At 48.6% G+C, this 19,056-nt stretch overlaps 2 protein-coding genes across 7 annotated transcripts in view; one reads left to right on the top strand and one right to left on the bottom strand.

Moving 5' to 3' along the window:
* nemf (nuclear export mediator factor) overlaps positions 1 to 8,348 on the top strand; it is a 43,045-nt gene extending 34,697 nt beyond the window's left edge. Inside the window, exons 30-32 of the mRNA XM_079632760.1 lie at positions 7,482 to 7,525; positions 7,617 to 7,696; positions 7,767 to 8,348. Of these exons, the coding sequence (XP_079488886.1) occupies positions 7,482 to 7,525; positions 7,617 to 7,696; positions 7,767 to 7,844 (202 nt within the window). The 3' untranslated portion in view covers positions 7,845 to 8,348. The remainder of the gene's footprint in view (positions 1 to 7,481; positions 7,526 to 7,616; positions 7,697 to 7,766) is intronic.
* Positions 8,010 to 19,056, bottom strand: part of klhdc2 (kelch domain containing 2) — a 13,522-nt gene continuing 2,475 nt past the window's right edge. For 3 of the 6 annotated variants that reach the window (XM_079632766.1, XM_079632764.1, XM_079632765.1), the window contains exons 4-14: positions 18,231 to 18,348; positions 18,025 to 18,134; positions 16,372 to 16,453; positions 16,192 to 16,275; positions 15,986 to 16,066; positions 13,201 to 13,259; positions 13,026 to 13,135; positions 10,971 to 11,043; positions 10,807 to 10,894; positions 8,894 to 8,946; positions 8,010 to 8,541 (exon numbers count right to left, since the gene is read on the bottom strand). In XM_079632766.1, coding sequence (XP_079488892.1) covers positions 8,430 to 8,541; positions 8,894 to 8,946; positions 10,807 to 10,894; positions 10,971 to 11,043; positions 13,026 to 13,135; positions 13,201 to 13,259; positions 15,986 to 16,066; positions 16,192 to 16,275; positions 16,372 to 16,453; positions 18,025 to 18,134; positions 18,231 to 18,348 — 970 coding nt within the window. In that variant the 3' untranslated portion in view covers positions 8,010 to 8,429. Of the gene's footprint in view, positions 8,542 to 8,893; positions 8,947 to 10,806; positions 10,895 to 10,970; positions 11,044 to 13,025; positions 13,136 to 13,200; positions 13,260 to 15,985; positions 16,067 to 16,191; positions 16,276 to 16,371; positions 16,454 to 18,024; positions 18,349 to 19,056 lie in introns of all 6 variants that reach the window. The other 3 variants (XM_079632763.1, XM_079632761.1, XM_079632762.1) reach the window with 1 other exon arrangement.

The following is a 19,056-nucleotide window of genomic DNA, read 5'->3' on the forward strand; positions in this document are numbered from 1 at the left end:
ATCAGATGTTGACACACACTCACAACATCAGATGTTAACACACACTCACAACATCATCAGATGTTAACACACTCACAACATCATCAGATGTTAACACACTCTCACAACATCAGATGTTGACACACACTCACAACATCAGATGTTGACACACACTCACAACATCATCAGATGTTGACACACACTCACAACATCATCAGATGTTGACACACACTCACAACATCATCAGATGTTGACACACACTCACAACATCAGATGTTGACACACACTCACAACATCAGATGTTGACACACACTCACAACATCATCAGATGTTGACACACACTCACAACATCATCAGATGTTGACACACACTCACAACATCATCAGATGTTGACACACACTCACAACATCATCAGATGTTGACACACACTCACAACATCAGATGTTGACACACACTCACAACATCAGATGTTGACACACACTCACAACATCATCAGATGTTAACACACTCTCACAACATCAGATGTTGACACACACTCACAACATCAGATGTTGACACACACTCACAACATCATCAGATGTTGACACACACTCACAACATCATCAGATGTTGACACACACTCACAACATCATCAGATGTTGACACACACTCACAACATCATCAGATGTTGACACACACTCACAACATCAGATGTTAACACACACTCACAACATCAGATGTTAACACACACTCACAACATCATCAGATGTTGACACACACTCACAACATCAGATGTTGACACACACTCACAACATCAGATGTTGACACACACTCACAACATCAGATGTTGACACACACTCACAACATCATCAGATGTTAACACACTCTCACAACATCAGATGTTGACACACACTCACAACATCAGATGTTGACACACACTCACAACATCATCAGATGTTGACACACACTCACAACATCATCAGATGTTGACACACACTCACAACATCATCAGATGTTGACACACACTCACAACATCATCAGATGTTGACACACACTCACAACATCATCAGATGTTGACACACACTCACAACATCATCAGATGTTGACGCACACACACAACATCAGATGTTGACACACACACACAACATCAGATGTTGACACACACTCACATCATCAGATGTTAACACACACTCACAACATCATCAGATGTTAACACACACTCACAACATCATCAGATGTTAACACACACACTCACAACATCAGATGTTAACACACTCACAACATCAGATGTTGACACACACTCACAACATCATCAGATGTTGACACACACTCACAACATCATCAGATGTTGACACACACTCACAACATCATCAGATGTTGACGCACACTCACAACATCAGATGTTGACACACACACACAACATCAGATGTTGACACACACTCACATCATCAGATGTTAACACACACTCACAACATCATCAGATGTTAACACACACTCACAACATCATCAGATGTTAACACACACTCACAACATCATCAGATGTTAACACACACTCACAACATCAGATGTTAACACACTCACAACATCAGATGTTGACACACACTCACAACATCAGATGTTGACACACACTCACAACATCATCAGATGTTGACACACACTCACAACATCATCAGATGTTGACACACACTCACAACATCATCTGATGTTGACACACACTCACAACATCATCTGATGTTGACACACTCACAACATCATCAGATGTTGACACACACTCACAACATCATCAGATGTTGACACACACTCACAACATCATCAGATGTTGACACACACTCACAACATCAGATGTTAACACACACTCACAACATCAGATGTTAACACACACTCACAACATCATCAGATGTTAACACACACTCACAACATCAGATGTTAACACACACTCACAACATCAGATGTTAACACACTCACAACATCATCAGATGTTAACACACACTCACAACATCAGATGTTAACACACACTCACAACATCATCAGATGTTAACACACACTCACAACATCAGATGTTAACACACACTCACAACATCAGATGTTAACACACACTCACAACATCATCAGATGTTAACACACACTCACAACATCAGATGTTAACACACACTCACAACATCAGATGTTAACACACACTCACAACATCAGATGTTAACACACACTCACAACATCATCAGATGTTAACACACACTCACATCATCAGATGTTAACACACTCACAACATCAGATGTTAACACACACTCACAACATCAGATGTTAACACACACTCACAACATCATCAGATGTTAACACACACTCACAACATCAGATGTTAACACACACTCACAACATCATCAGATGTTAACACACACTCACAACATCAGATGTTGACACACACTCACAACATCATCAGATGTTAACACACACTCACAACATCAGATGTTAACACACACTCACAACATCAGATGTTAACACACTCACAACATCATCAGATGTTAACACACACTCACATCATCAGATGTTAACACACACTCACAACATCAGATGTTAACACACACTCACAACATCAGATGTTAACACACTCACAACATCATCAGATGTTGACACACACTCACAACATCATCAGATGTTGACACACTCACAACATCAGATGTTAACACACTCTCACAACATCAGATGTTGACACACACTCACAACATCATCAGATGTTGACACACACTCACAACATCAGATGTTAACACACACTCACAACATCAGATGTTGACACACACTCACAACATCAGATGTTAACACACTCACAACATCATCAGATGTTAACACACTCACAACATCAGATGTTAACACACTCACAACATCAGATGTTGACACACACTCACAACATCAGATGTTGACACACACTCACAACATCAGATGTTGACACACACTCACAACATCAGATGTTGACACACACTCACAACATCAGATGTTGACACACACTCACAACATCATCAGATGTTAACACACACTCACAACATCAGATGTTGACACACACTCACAACATCAGATGTTGACACACACTCACAACATCATCAGATGTTAACACACACTCACAACATCAGATGTTAACACACTCACATCATCAGATGTTGACACACACTCACAACATCATCAGATGTTAACACACACTCACAACATCAGATGTTGACACACACTCACAACATCATCAGATGTTAACACACACTCACAACATCAGATGTTAACACACTCACATCATCAGATGTTGACACACACTCACAACATCATCAGATGTTAACACACACTCACAACATCAGATGTTAACACACACTCACATCATCAGATGTTGACACACACTCACAACATCAGATGTTAACACACACTCACAACATCAGATGTTGACACACACTCACAACATCAGATGTTGACACACACTCACAACATCAGATGTTAACACACACTCACAACATCAGATGTTGACACACACTCACAACATCAGATGTTAACACACACTCACAACATCAGATGTTGACACACACTCACATCATCAGATGTTGACACACACTCACAACATCAGATGTTAACACACACTCACAACATCAGATGTTGACACACACTCACAACATCATCAGATGTTAACACACTCACAACATCAGATGTTAACACACACTCACAACATCAGATGTTGACACACTCACATCATCAGATGTTGACACACACTCACAACATCAGATGTTAACACACACTCACAACATCAGATGTTGACACACACTCACATCATCAGATGTTGACACACACTCACAACATCAGATGTTAACACACACTCACAACATCATCAGATGTTAACACACTCACAACATCAGATGTTAACACACACTCACAACATCATCAGATGTTAACACACTCACAACATCAGATGTTAACACACACTCACAACATCATCAGATGTTAACACACACTCACAACATCATCAGATGTTAACACACTCACAACATCAGATGTTGACACACACTCACATCATCAGATGTTAACACACACTCACAACATCAGATGTTGACACACACTCACAACATCAGATGTTGACACACACTCACAACATCAGATGTTGACACACACTCACATCATCAGATGTTGACACACACTCACAACATCATCAGATGTTAACACACACTCACAACATCAGATGTTGACACACACTCACAACATCAGATGTTGACACACACTCACATCATCAGATGTTGACACACACTCACAACATCATCAGATGTTAACACACACTCACAACATCAGATGTTGACACACACTCACAACATCAGATGTTGACACACACTCACATCATCAGATGTTGACACACACTCACAACATCATCAGATGTTAACACACACTCACAACATCAGATGTTGACACACACTCACATCATCAGATGTTGACACACACTCACATCATCAGATGTTGACACACTCACAACATCATCAGATGTTGACACACACTCACAACATCAGATGTTGACACACACTCACATCATCAGATGTTGACACACACTCACAACATCATCAGATGTTAACACACACTCACAACATCAGATGTTGACACACACTCACATCATCAGATGTTGACACACACTCACAACATCATCAGATGTTAACACACACTCACAACATCAGATGTTGACACGCACTCACATCATCAGATGTTAACACACACTCACAACATCAGATGTTAACACACACTCACATCATCAGATGTTGACACACACTCACAACATCATCAGATGTTGACACACACTCACAACATCAGATGTTGACACACACTCACAACATCAGATGTTGACACACACTCACAACATCATCAGATGTTAACACACTCACAACATCAGATGTTAACACACACTCACAACATCAGATGTTGACACACACTCACAACATCAGATGTTGACACACACTCACAACATCATCAGATGTTAACACACACTCACAACATCAGATGTTAACACACTCACATCATCAGATGTTGACACACACTCACAACATCATCAGATGTTAACACACACTCACAACATCAGATGTTAACACACACTCACAACATCATCAGATGTTAACACACACTCACAACATCAGATGTTAACACACACTCACATCATCAGATGTTGACACACACTCACAACATCAGATGTTAACACACACTCACAACATCAGATGTTGACACACACTCACAACATCATCAGATGTTAACACACACTCACAACATCAGATGTTAACACACACTCACAACATCAGATGTTGACACACACTCACAACATCATCAGATGTTGACACACACTCACAACATCAGATGTTAACACACACTCACAACATCAGATGTTGACACACACTCACATCATCAGATGTTGACACACACTCACAACATCAGATGTTAACACACACTCACAACATCAGATGTTGACACACACTCACAACATCATCAGATGTTAACACACTCACAACATCAGATGTTAACACACACTCACAACATCAGATGTTGACACACACTCACATCATCAGATGTTGACACACACTCACAACATCAGATGTTAACACACACTCACAACATCAGATGTTGACACACACTCACATCATCAGATGTTGACACACACTCACAACATCATCAGATGTTAACACACTCACAACATCAGATGTTAACACACACTCACAACATCATCAGATGTTAACACACACTCACAACATCATCAGATGTTAACACACTCACAACATCAGATGTTGACACACACTCACATCATCAGATGTTAACACACACTCACAACATCAGATGTTGACACACACTCACAACATCAGATGTTGACACACACTCACAACATCAGATGTTGACACACACTCACATCATCAGATGTTGACACACACTCACAACATCAGATGTTAACACACACTCACAACATCATCAGATGTTAACACACACTCACAACATCATCAGATGTTAACACACTCACAACATCAGATGTTAACACACACTCACAACATCAGATGTTAACACACACTCACAACATCAGATGTTGACACACACTCACAACATCAGATGTTGACACACACTCACATCATCAGATGTTGACACACACTCACAACATCATCAGATGTTAACACACACTCACAACATCATCAGATGTTAACACACTCACAACATCATCAGATGTTAACACACTCACAACATCAGATGTTGACACACACTCACAACATCAGATGTTGACACACACTCACATCATCAAATGTTAACACACTCACAACATCAGATGTTAACACACACTCACAACATCATCAGATGTTAACACACACTCACAACATCATCAGATGTTAACACACACTCACAACATCATCAGATGTTAACACACACTCACAACATCAGATGTTAACACACACTCACAACATCATCAGATGTTAACACACACTCACAACATCAGATGTTAACACACACTCACAACATCAGATGTTAACACACACTCACAACATCAGATGTTAACACACACTCACAACATCAGATGTTAACACACACTCACAACATCATCAGATGTTAACACACACTCACATCATCAGATGTTAACACACACTCACAACATCAGATGTTAACACACACTCACATCATCAGATGTTAACACACTCACAACATCAGATGTTAACACACACTCACAACATCAGATGTTAACACACTCACAACATCAGATGTTAACACACACTCACAACATCAGATGTTAACACACTCACAACATCAGATGTTAACACACACTCACAACATCAGATGTTAACACACACTCACAACATCAGATGTTAACACACACTCACAACATCAGATGTTAACACACACTCACAACATCAGATGTTAACACACACTCACATCATCAGATGTTAACACACACTCACAACATCAGATGTTAACACACACTCACATCATCAGATGTTAACACACTCACAACATCAGATGTTAACACACACTCACAACATCAGATGTTAACACACTCACAACATCAGATGTTAACACACACTCACAACATCAGATGTTAACACACTCACAACATCAGATGTTAACACACACTCACAACATCAGATGTTAACACACACTCACAACATCAGATGTTAACACACACTCACAACATCAGATGTTAACACACACTCACAACATCAGATGTTAACACACACTCACAACATCATCAGATGTTAACACACACTCACAACATCATCAGATGTTAACACACACTCACAACATCAGATGTTAACACACTCACAACATCATCAGATGTTGACACACACTCACAACATCATCAGATGTTAACACACACTCACAACATCAGATGTTAACACACACTCACAACATCATCAGATGTTAACACACACTCACAACATCATCAGATGTTAACACACACTCACAACATCAGATGTTAACACACTCACAACATCATCAGATGTTAACACACACTCACAACATCATCAGAGCCTAATCAACAATCTGCCCTGTTTTGACTTCAGGTACAAAGTGAAACTAACGCCAGGGACTCAGAAAAAGGGCAAAGGTAAAAATTGGCTTTATGCAAAACGATAATGGTGTAAGTGTGTGTGAATGTGACGTAACGTGTGTGTGTGTGTGTGTGTGTGTGCGCGCAGCTGCCCGTACGGCCGTGCTGAGCTTCATGCGAGGGAAAGATGCCAGCGCTCGAGAGAAGGACTTGTTCCGGAGTGTCAAGGTATTTGAAGCTGGAGTTTGTGCCTCTGATGATTGGCCGGGATCAGTCATGTGACGCTGCTGTTTTACAGGACACGGATTTGTCCAGAAACATGCCTGGGAAAGTGAAGGTGTCGGCGCCGAACCTCTTAGCAGCGAAGAAGAAGTGAAGTGGGAGATTCCTGAGCGCATCCCATCATGCTTTGAGTCGCCTCATCAAAGACTGAAGATTCACATGTTTTATGACCGAGAACAACCGAAGCTTTGTGTTTTAAAAGCAAATCATTTCCCCTCAACTCGTTGCATTTAATAATAAATCAATCAGAATTACAGTATAAATGTGAACACGACTTCATTTATTTTCCACATTGGAAAAATCAAAAACAACATTTTGGCTTGTTGTACAAATCAGAACATCTGGACTAGGATCATGATGAGTTGTGGGAATGATATGGTCTAGTTTCAGTAAATGTGTGAATCTAAGGTTTGGAAAACAGATCTCAGTTCATTCCTCAAATGTTAGTGTTTTCTACACAGAGTGTTGATTGTATGCTTGCAATCGGGAAATTTTGTTCTAAATTGTGAGGAGCAATAAAGAGCTCGATCCGCGTTTGGTGTGACGAGTTTAATGGAGATGCGCTGGTAATAAATCTATTTGAAAAAGTTGAAATTAATTCAGGCATGGTTTTTGTGTTGTCCGGCGGAATAAACCACTCTTCTGCTACACGAGTCTCTGGCGATGGTGTGATGGTCTTCTAGGAGTGTCCCATGATCCTCTGCTGCAGCTGCTGGAGGAGGGCTTTGGGCAGGACGTCCCACGAGTGCTGAAGATGCTTCTGGTGCCGGACGGCCACGTCTGAACACAGCCTGAGGACACACACACACACACGATCAACAGAGCCTGAGGATACACATACACACACACGATCAACACAGCCTGAGGACACACACACGATCAACAGACACGATCAACACAGCCTGAGGACACACACACACACGATCAACACAGCCTGAGGACACACACACACACACACACACGATCGACAGAGCCTGAGGACACACACACACACACACACACACACACGATCAACACAGCCTGAGGACACACACACACACACACACACGATCAACACAGCCTGAGGACACACACACACACACACACGATCAACAGAGCCTGAGGACACACACACACACACTTGACGCTGTGGAGTACCCTCACCTGACCAGAGATTTGGGCTGGACCGTGAACACCAGTAATTCGCTGCTGTGAGCCTGTACAGATGAAAGAAGAAACGAGTGCATTTAGACTCGAGATTGAGAGTAAAAACAACAGTAGGATTGAGCAACTCGTCCTCTATCTGAACGGTTCTCCACTGAGACGGTCTAGTGTTCCTGTTCTCTGAGCTACAGGTGAACGACTGTTTTCTCCTCACTAGCTCTGTGTTGCATGAAGAGAGAGAGCTGACGAAACCCGGCCCGGTTCAGATCCGGTTCCGCTCGCTATACACGCTCCGTCTGCTCGGGTTCAGTCCAGAGTTTGACCAACAGCTGAGAGTGACGAGCGAACAGCCGAACAGAACCGACCCCGCTTGCTGAAGTCTAACCCCAGAGTTACCTCACACTGACCTCACACTGACCCCCAGAGTTACCCCACACTGACCCCCAGAGTTAGCTCACACTGACCTCACACTGACCCCCAGAGTTAGCTCACACTGACCCCCAGAGTTACCCCACACTGACCCCCAGAGTTACCCCACACTGACCCCCAGAGTTAGCTCACACTGACCCCCAGAGTTAGCTCACACTGACCCCCAGAGTTAGCTCACACTGACCCCCAGAGTTACCCCACACTGACCCCCAGAGTTAGCTCACACTGACCTCACACTGACCCCCAGAGTTAGCTCACACTGACCTCACACTGACCCCCAGAGTTAGCTCACACTGACCTCACACTGACCCCCAGAGTTAGCTCACACTGACCCCCAGAGTTAGCTCACACTGACCCCCAGAGTTAGCTCACACTGACCTCACACTGACCCCCAGAGTTAGCTCACACTGACCCCCAGAGTTAGCTCACACTGACCCCCAGAGTTAGCTCACACTGACCCCCAGAGTAAGCTCACACTGACCTCACACTGACCCCCAGAGTTACCTCACACTGACCCCAGGAGTTACCCCACACTGACCCCCAGAGTTACCCCACACTGACCCCCAGAGTTAGCTCACACTGACCCCCAGAGTTAGCTCACACTGACCCCAGGAGTTATCCCACACTGACCCCCAGAGTTAGCTCACACCGACCCCCAGAGTTAGCTCACACTGACCCCCAGAGTTACCACACACTCACACTGACACTGACCCCCAGAGTTAGCTCACACTGACCCCAGGAGTTACCCCACACTGACCCCCAGAGTTAGCTCACACTGACCCCCAGAGTTAGCTCACACTGACCCCCAGAGTAAGCTCACACTGACCCCCAGAGTTACCTCACACTGACCCCAGGAGTTACCCCACACTGACCCCCAGAGTTAGCTCACACTGACCCCCAGAGTTAGCTCACACTGACCTCACACTGACCCCACACTCACACTGACACTGACCCCCAGAGTTACCCCACACTGACCCCCAGAGTTACCCCACACTCACAGTGACACTGACCCCCAGAGTTACCACACACTCACACTGACCCCCAGAGTTACCCCACACTGACCCCCAGAGTTACCACACACTCACACTGACACTGACCCCCAGAGTTACCCCACACTGACCCCCAGAGTTACCTCACACTGACCCCCAGAGTTACCTCACACTGACCCCCAGAGTTAGCTCACACTGACCTCACACTGACCCCCAGAGTTAGCTCACACTCACACTGACACTGACCCCCCAGAGTTACCCCACACTGACCCCCAGAGTTACCCCACACTGACCCCCAGAGTTAGCCCACACTGACCCCCAGAGTTACCCCACACTGACCCCCAGAGTTACCCCACACTGACCCCCAGAGTTACCCCACACTGACCCCCAGAGTTACCCCACACTGACCCCCAGAGTTACCCCACACTGACCCCCAGAGTTAGCTCACACTGCATTAGCTCGTTATAAGGGAGTAAATATAGATATGTTGCTCACCGCTTGTTGATGAGAGAGCAGATTATTTGCACATCCTCCAAACACAAACACTTCGCCGTCAGCGCCTAAACACGCCGTGTGCCACAGTCTGCAGAGAACACACACGTGACCGGAGGAACGACACACACATCGAGATCATCAGTGACCGAGACGAGGATGCTCACCTGGGCCGCTGTGTGTGTTCGTGATCAAACGGCCTCCACTCGTTCGTCCGCACGCAGTACAGCCAGCCGTCGCCTGCACACACACACACACACACACACTGATGAACCTGTCTCACACACACACACTGATGAAGCTGTGCTGTCACACACACACACCGATGAAGCTGTCTCACATACACACACACAAACACCGATGAAGCTGTGCTGTCACACACACACACTGATGAAGCTGTCAAACACACTGATGAAGCTGTGCTGTCTCACACACACACACACACACACACACACACACACACACACACACACACACACACACACTGATAAAGCTGTCTCAAATACACACACACACACCGATGAAGCTGTGCTGTCACACACACACACACACACACTGATGAAGCTGTCACACACACACACACACACACACACACACACACACACACACTGATGAAGCTGTCACACACACACACACATACACTGATGAAGCTGTCTCACACACACACACACACACACAGATGAAGCTGTCACACACACACACACACAGATGAAGCTGTCACACACAGATGAAGCTGTCACACACACACACACACACTGATGAAGCTGTCACACACACACACACACACACACAGATGAAGCTGTCACACACACACACACACACACACACTGATGAAGCTGTGCTGTCTCACACACACACACACACTGATGAAGCTGTGCTGTCTCACACACACAGACACACAGATGAAGCTGTCACACACACACACACACACACTGATGAAGCTGTCACACACACACACACACACACTGATGAAGCTGTCACACACACACACACACACACACACACACAGATGAAGCTGTCACACACACACACACACACACTGATGAAGCTGTGCTGTCACACACACACACTGATGAAGCTGTGCTGTCACACACACACACACACACACACACACTGATGAAGCTGTGCTGTCACACACACACACACACACTGATGAAGCTGTGCTGTCACACACACACACACACACTGATGAAGCTGTGCTGTCACACACACACACACACACACTGATGAAGCTGTGCTGTCACACACACACACACACTGATGAAGCTGTGCTGTCACACACACACACACACACACACTGATGAAGCTGTGCTGTCACACACACACACACACACACACTGATGAAGCTGTGCTGTCACACACACACACACACACACACACACACACACTGATGAAGCTGTGCTGTCACACACACACACACACTGATGAAGCTGTGCTGTCACACACACACACACACACACACACACACACACACACTGATGAAGCTGTGCTGTCACACACACACACACACACACACACACACTGATGAAGCTGTGCTGTCACACACTGATGAAGCTGTGCTGTCACACACACACACACACACACACACACACACACTGATGAAGCTGTCACACACACACACACACACACAGATGAAGCTGTCACACACACACACACACACACTGATGAAGCTGTGCTGTCACACACACACACACACACACACTGATGAAGCTGTGCTGTCACACACACACACACACACACTGATGAAGCTGTGCTGTCTCACACACACACACACTGATGAAGCTGTCACACACACACACACACACACAGATGAAGCTGTCACACACACACACACACACACACACACACTGATGAAGCTGTCACACACACACACACACACTGATGAAGCTGTGCTGTCTCACACACACACACACACACTGATGAAGCTGTGCTGTCTCACACACACACACACACACTGATGAAGCTGTGCTGTCTCACACACACACACACACACACACACACACACTGATGAAGCTGTCACACACACACACACACACACACACACACTGATGAAGCTGTCACACACACACACACACACACACACACACACACACACTGATGAAGCTGTGCTGTCACACACACACACACACTGATGAAGCTGTGCTGTCACACACACACACACACACACACACAGATGAAGCTGTCACACACACACACACACACACACACACTGATTCCCTCACTCAGCGTCTCTCGGTCGGTGGTGAATCCGCCGAACAGGAACAGATGGTCAGCTGACACTGGGGTGAGCGAGTGCCAGGACCGGCCGACGGGGCCGTGTTGAGGAACACACCTGAAACACACACGCTTTAGTGCGAGCTCGTCACAGATCTCAGCGGTCACACTCACTGAACGCACATCTCACGCCATTCCCACGAGTCCAGATCGAGGCAGTGCAGGTCGTTCAGGCGCTGCTCCTGTGGAGCCAAACATGAGCGTCAGAGCATGCTAACCAATGCTAATCATCACAGGAACGCTAGTAGAGGTGATTCACACACACACACACACACACACCCGAACCCTACCCGTCACACACACACACTAACCCGAACCCTACCCATCACACACACACACACACACAAACCCGAACCCTACCCATCACACACACACACACACACTAACCCGAACCCTACCCATCACACACACACACACACACAAACCCGAACCCTACCCATCACACACACACTAACCCGAACCCTACCCATCACACACACACACACACACACACACAAACCCGAACCCTACCCATCACACACACACACACTAACCCGAACCCTACCCGTCACACACACACACTAACCCGAACCCTATCCATCACACACACACACACACACTAACCCGAACCCTACCCATCACACACACACACACACACAAACCCGAACCCTACCCATCACACACACACTAACCCGAACCCTACCCATCACACACACACACAAACCCGAACCCTACCCGTCACACACACACACTAACCCGAACCCTACCCATCACACACACACACACACACTAACCCGAACCCTACCCATCACACACACACACACACACAAACCCGAACCCTACCCATCACACACACACTAACCCGAACCCTACCCATCACACACACACACACACACACACACAAACCCGAACCCTACCCATCACACACACACACTAACCCGAACCCTACCCATCACACACACACACAAACCCGAACCCTACCCATCACACACACTAACCCGAACCCTACCCATCACACACACACTAACCCGAACCCTACCCATCACACACACACTAACCCGAACCCTACCCATCACACACACACACACACACACAAACCCGAACCCTACCCATCACACACACACACTAACCCGAACCCTACCCATCACACACACACACACAAACCCGAACCCTACCCATCACACACACACACACACTAACCCGAACCCTACCCATCACACACACACTAACCCGAACCCTACCCATCACACACACACACACACAAACCCGAACCCTACCCATCACACACACACACTAACCCGAACCCTACCCATCACACACACACACACACACACACAAACCCGAACCCTACCCATGACACACACACACACACTAACCCGAACCCTACCCATCACACACACACACACACACACACAAACCCTACCCATCACACACACACACTAACCCGAACCCTACCCATCACACACACACACACACAAACCCGAACCCTACCCATCACACACACACACACTAACCCGAACCCTACCCATCACACACACACTAACCCGAACCCTACCCATCACACACACACACACACACACTAACCCGAACCCTACCCATCACACACACACACACACACACTAACCCGAACCCTACCCATCACACACACACACACACACTAACCCGAACCCTACCCATCACACACACACACACACACTAACACTTTTCCACTGCACGGTACGGCTCGCTTCGGCTCGCTTTAAATGGTACCGCCTCTGTTGAGGTTCCAAGCGTACCGTACCGAAACTATAATGTGACGTGAAAACACTGCAGATCACTGATTGGTCAGACAGAATCGTCACTTCAGCGTCATTGTATTTGCGACACGAGACACTAAACCCGCTAGATTTAAATAGACAGACAACAGCCAGCGCGGTAGCCCCTGTGTTTAGAGTTTTTACTTGACACAAAAAAAGGTACAAAAAAATCAAACAAGAAATGGCAGAATCGTGGTCCGTGGACGAGGTGCAGACGTTCCTCTCGTTGGGTGCCGCCGGACCTACAGCTGTTAACGATCAGTCCCACACACTTTGAAGCGGTACGACTGCAGTGGAAAAGCAACCGAGCTAAAGCGAAGCGAGCCGAACCGTTCCGCGCCGAGTCGAGTCGAGCCAAACCGAACCGTTCCGCGCCGAGTCGAGTCGAGCCAAACCGAACCGTTCCTCGCCGAGTCGAGCCAAACCGAACCGTTCCGCGCCGAGTCGAGTCGAGCCAAACCGAACCGTTCCGCGCCGAGTCGAGTCGAGCCAAACCGAACCGTTCCGCGCCGAGTCGAGTCGAGCCAAACCGAACCGTTCCGCGCCGAGTCGAGTCGAGCCAAACCGAACCGTTCCGCGCCGAGTCGAGTCGAGCCAAACCGAACCGTTCCGCGCCGAGTCGAGTCGAGCCAAACCGAACCGTTCCGCGCCGAGTCGAGTCGAGCCAAACCGAACCGTTCCGCGCCGAGTCGAGTCGAGCCAAACCGAACCGTTCCTCGCCGAGTCGAGCCAAACCGAACCGTTCCGCGCCGAGCGAGTCGAGTCGAGCCGAACCGTTCCGCGCCGAGTCGAGCCGAACCGAACCGTTCCTCGCCGAGTCGAGCCGAACCGAACCGTTCCTCGCCGAGTCGAGCCGAACCGAACCGTTCCTCGCCGAGTCGAGCCGAACCGAACCGTTCCTCGCCGAGTCGAGCCGAACCGAACCGTTCCTCGCCGAGTCGAGCCGAACCGAACCGTTCCGCGCCGAGTCGAGCCGAACCGTTCCTCGCCGAGTCGAGTCGAGCCGAACCGAACCGTTCCTCGGCGAGTCGAGTCGAGCCAAACCGAACCGTTCCGCGCCGAGTCGAGTCGAGCCGAACCGAGCCGAACCACGCAGCGGAAAAGCGCCATTACTCCTAACCTCACTCACACACCATGTAACGGCCTCCGAAGACGAAGCCCCTGTTTCCGATGGTGGCGCAGGCGTGAGCGGCCCGGGGCGTCGGAGTGTTTCCCTGTACACACACACACACACACACACACACACACACACACACACACACACACACACACACAGTGTTGGAGCTCGTCACACAGATCCTGCTGCAACACCACATTAGATCAAGCTCAGCTTTAGCACCTTCGTGATTGGCTGACTCCACGAGGACGTCTCCAGATCCAGGATGTGTATGTGATTGTTCCAGCCTCGTCCTGTTTGGTTCCCCTGAAAAACAGCACATTTGAGTCTCACACACACACACACACACACACACACACACACACACACACACACGACGCCTGCTGATGAACACGGACTCACCATCAGCGAGTTCTCATCGAGCTCAAACGTTCCTCTGTGACCGGGCGGTGCGGTGTAGCCGTAGCCTCCGAAATACACCAGCCTGTGGAGACAGAGCACAGGAAGTGTGTGTGACCTCGCCGATGACATCAGCTAGTGTGTGTGACCTCGCCGATGACATCAGCTAGTGTGTGTGACCTCGCCGATGACATCAGCTAGTGTGTGTGACCTCGCCGGTGACATCAGCTAGTGTGTGTGACCTCGCCGATGACATCAGCTAGTGTGTGTGACCTCGCCGATGACATCAGCTAGTGTGTGTGACCTCGCCGGTGACATCAGCTAGTGTGTGTGACCTCGCCGGTGACATCAGCTAGTGTGTGTGACCTCGCCGATGACATCAGCTAGTGTGTGTGACCTCGCCGATGACATCAGCTAGTGTGTGTGACCTCGCCGGTGACATCAGCTAGTGTGTGTGACCTCGCCGGTGACATCAGCTAGTGTGTGTGACCTCGCCGGTGACATCAGCTAGTGTGTGTGACCTCGCCGATGACATCAGCTAGTGTGTGTGACCTCGCCGGTGACATCAGCTAGTGTGTGTGACCTCGCCGATGACATCAGCTAGTGTGTGTGACCTCGCCGGTGACATCAGCTAGTGTGTGTGACCTCGCCGGTGACATCAGCTAGTGTGTGTGACCTCGCCGGTGACATCAGCTAGTGTGTGTGACCTCGCCGATGACATCAGCTAGTGTGTGTGACCTCGCCGATGACATCAGCTAGTGTGTGTGACCTCGCCGGTGACATCAGCTAGTGTGTGTGACCTCGCCGGTGACATCAGCTAGTGTGTGTGACCTCGCCGGTGACATCAGCTAGTGTGTGTGACCTCGCCGATGACATCAGCTAGTGTGTGTGACCTCGCCGATGACATCAGCTAGTGTGTGTGACCTCGCCGATGACATCAGCTAGTGTGTGTGACCTCGCCGGTGACATCAGCTAGTGTGTGTGACCTCGCCGGTGACATCAGCTAGTGTGTGTGACCTCGCCGGTGACATCAGCTAGTGTGTGTGACCTCGCCGGTGACATCAGCTAGTGTGTGTGACCTCGCCGGTGACATCAGCTAGTGTGTGTGACCTCGCCGGTGACATCAGCTAGTGTGTGTGACCTCGCCGGTGACATCAGCTAGTGTGTGTGACCTCGCCGGTGACATCAGCTAGTGTGTGTGACCTCGCCGGTGACATCAGCTAGTGTGTGTGACCTCGCCGGTGACATCAGCTAGTGTGTGTGACCTCACCGATGACATCAGCTAGTGTGTGTGACCTCGTTGGTGACATCAGCTAGTGTGTGTGACCTCGCCGATGACATCAGCTAGTGTGTGTGACCTCGCCGATGACATCAGCTAGTGTGTGTGACCTCGCCGGTGACATCAGCTAGTGTGTGTGACCTCGCCGGTGACATCAGCTAGTGTGTGTGACCTCGCCGGTGACATCAGCTAGTGTGTGTGACCTCGCCGGTGACATCAGCTAGTGTGTGTGACCTCGCCGGTGACATCAGCTAGTGTGTGTGACCTCGCCGGTGACATCAGCTAGTGTGTGTGACCTCGCCGGTGACATCAGCTAGTGTGTGTGACCTCGCCGGTGACATCAGCTAGTGTGTGTGACCTCGCCGGTGAACACACACCTGTTCCTGGTGACCCAGCAGCCCAGCTTGTCTTTACAGGTCGGAGCCAGACCCGTCAGACTCATCTTCTCCCAGCGGAGCGCAGGCGTTCGCAGCGGCAGACGGTAAACCTGAGAAACACCAACATCTGGAGCTTCAGACACACACACACACACACACACCAGTGCAGAGATCGTTACAGTGTCCGTGACATCATAGAGCCTCACTGTGTCGGTGTTTCCTCTGGCCTGGTGTCCTCCGAACACGTACAGGACTCCGTCCACACAGGAGCCGCAACCGCCCGACATGGAGTCCGGCACCTCGCCCTCGGAGCGCTGCACACGCCTGAACACACACACACACACACACACACACCGTCAGCAGCAGCTCAAGCGCTGCACACGCCTGCACACACACACACACACACACACACACACACAGTCAGCAGCAGCTCGAGCGCTGCACACGCCTGCACACACACACACACACACACACACACACCGTCAGCAGCAGCTCGAGCGCTGCACACGCCTGAACACACACACACACACACACACACACCGTCAGCAGCAGCTCAAGCGCTGCACACGCCTGCACACACACACACACACACACACACACACACAGTCAGCAGCAGCTCGAGCGCTGCACACGCCTGCACACACACACACACACACACACACACACACCGTCAGCAGCAGCTCGAGCGCTGCACACACCTGCACGCACACACACACACACACACACACACACACACCGTCAGCAGCAGCTCGAGCGCTGCACACGCCTGCACACACACACACACACACCGTCAGCAGCAGCTCGAGCGCTGCACACACCTGCACACACACACACACACACACACACACACCGTCAGCAGCAGCTCGAGCGCTGCACACGCCTGCACACACACACACACACACACACACACACCGTCAGCAGCAGCTCAAGCGCTGCACACGCCTGCACACACACACACACACACACACACACACACACCGTCAGCAGCAGCTCGAGCGCTGCACACACACACACACCGTCAGCAGCAGCTCG

The sequence above is a fragment of the Phoxinus phoxinus genome (genome assembly GCF_949152265.1).
Source record: "Phoxinus phoxinus genome assembly, chromosome: 13".
Taxonomy (NCBI): Eukaryota; Metazoa; Chordata; class Actinopteri; order Cypriniformes; family Leuciscidae; genus Phoxinus; species Phoxinus phoxinus.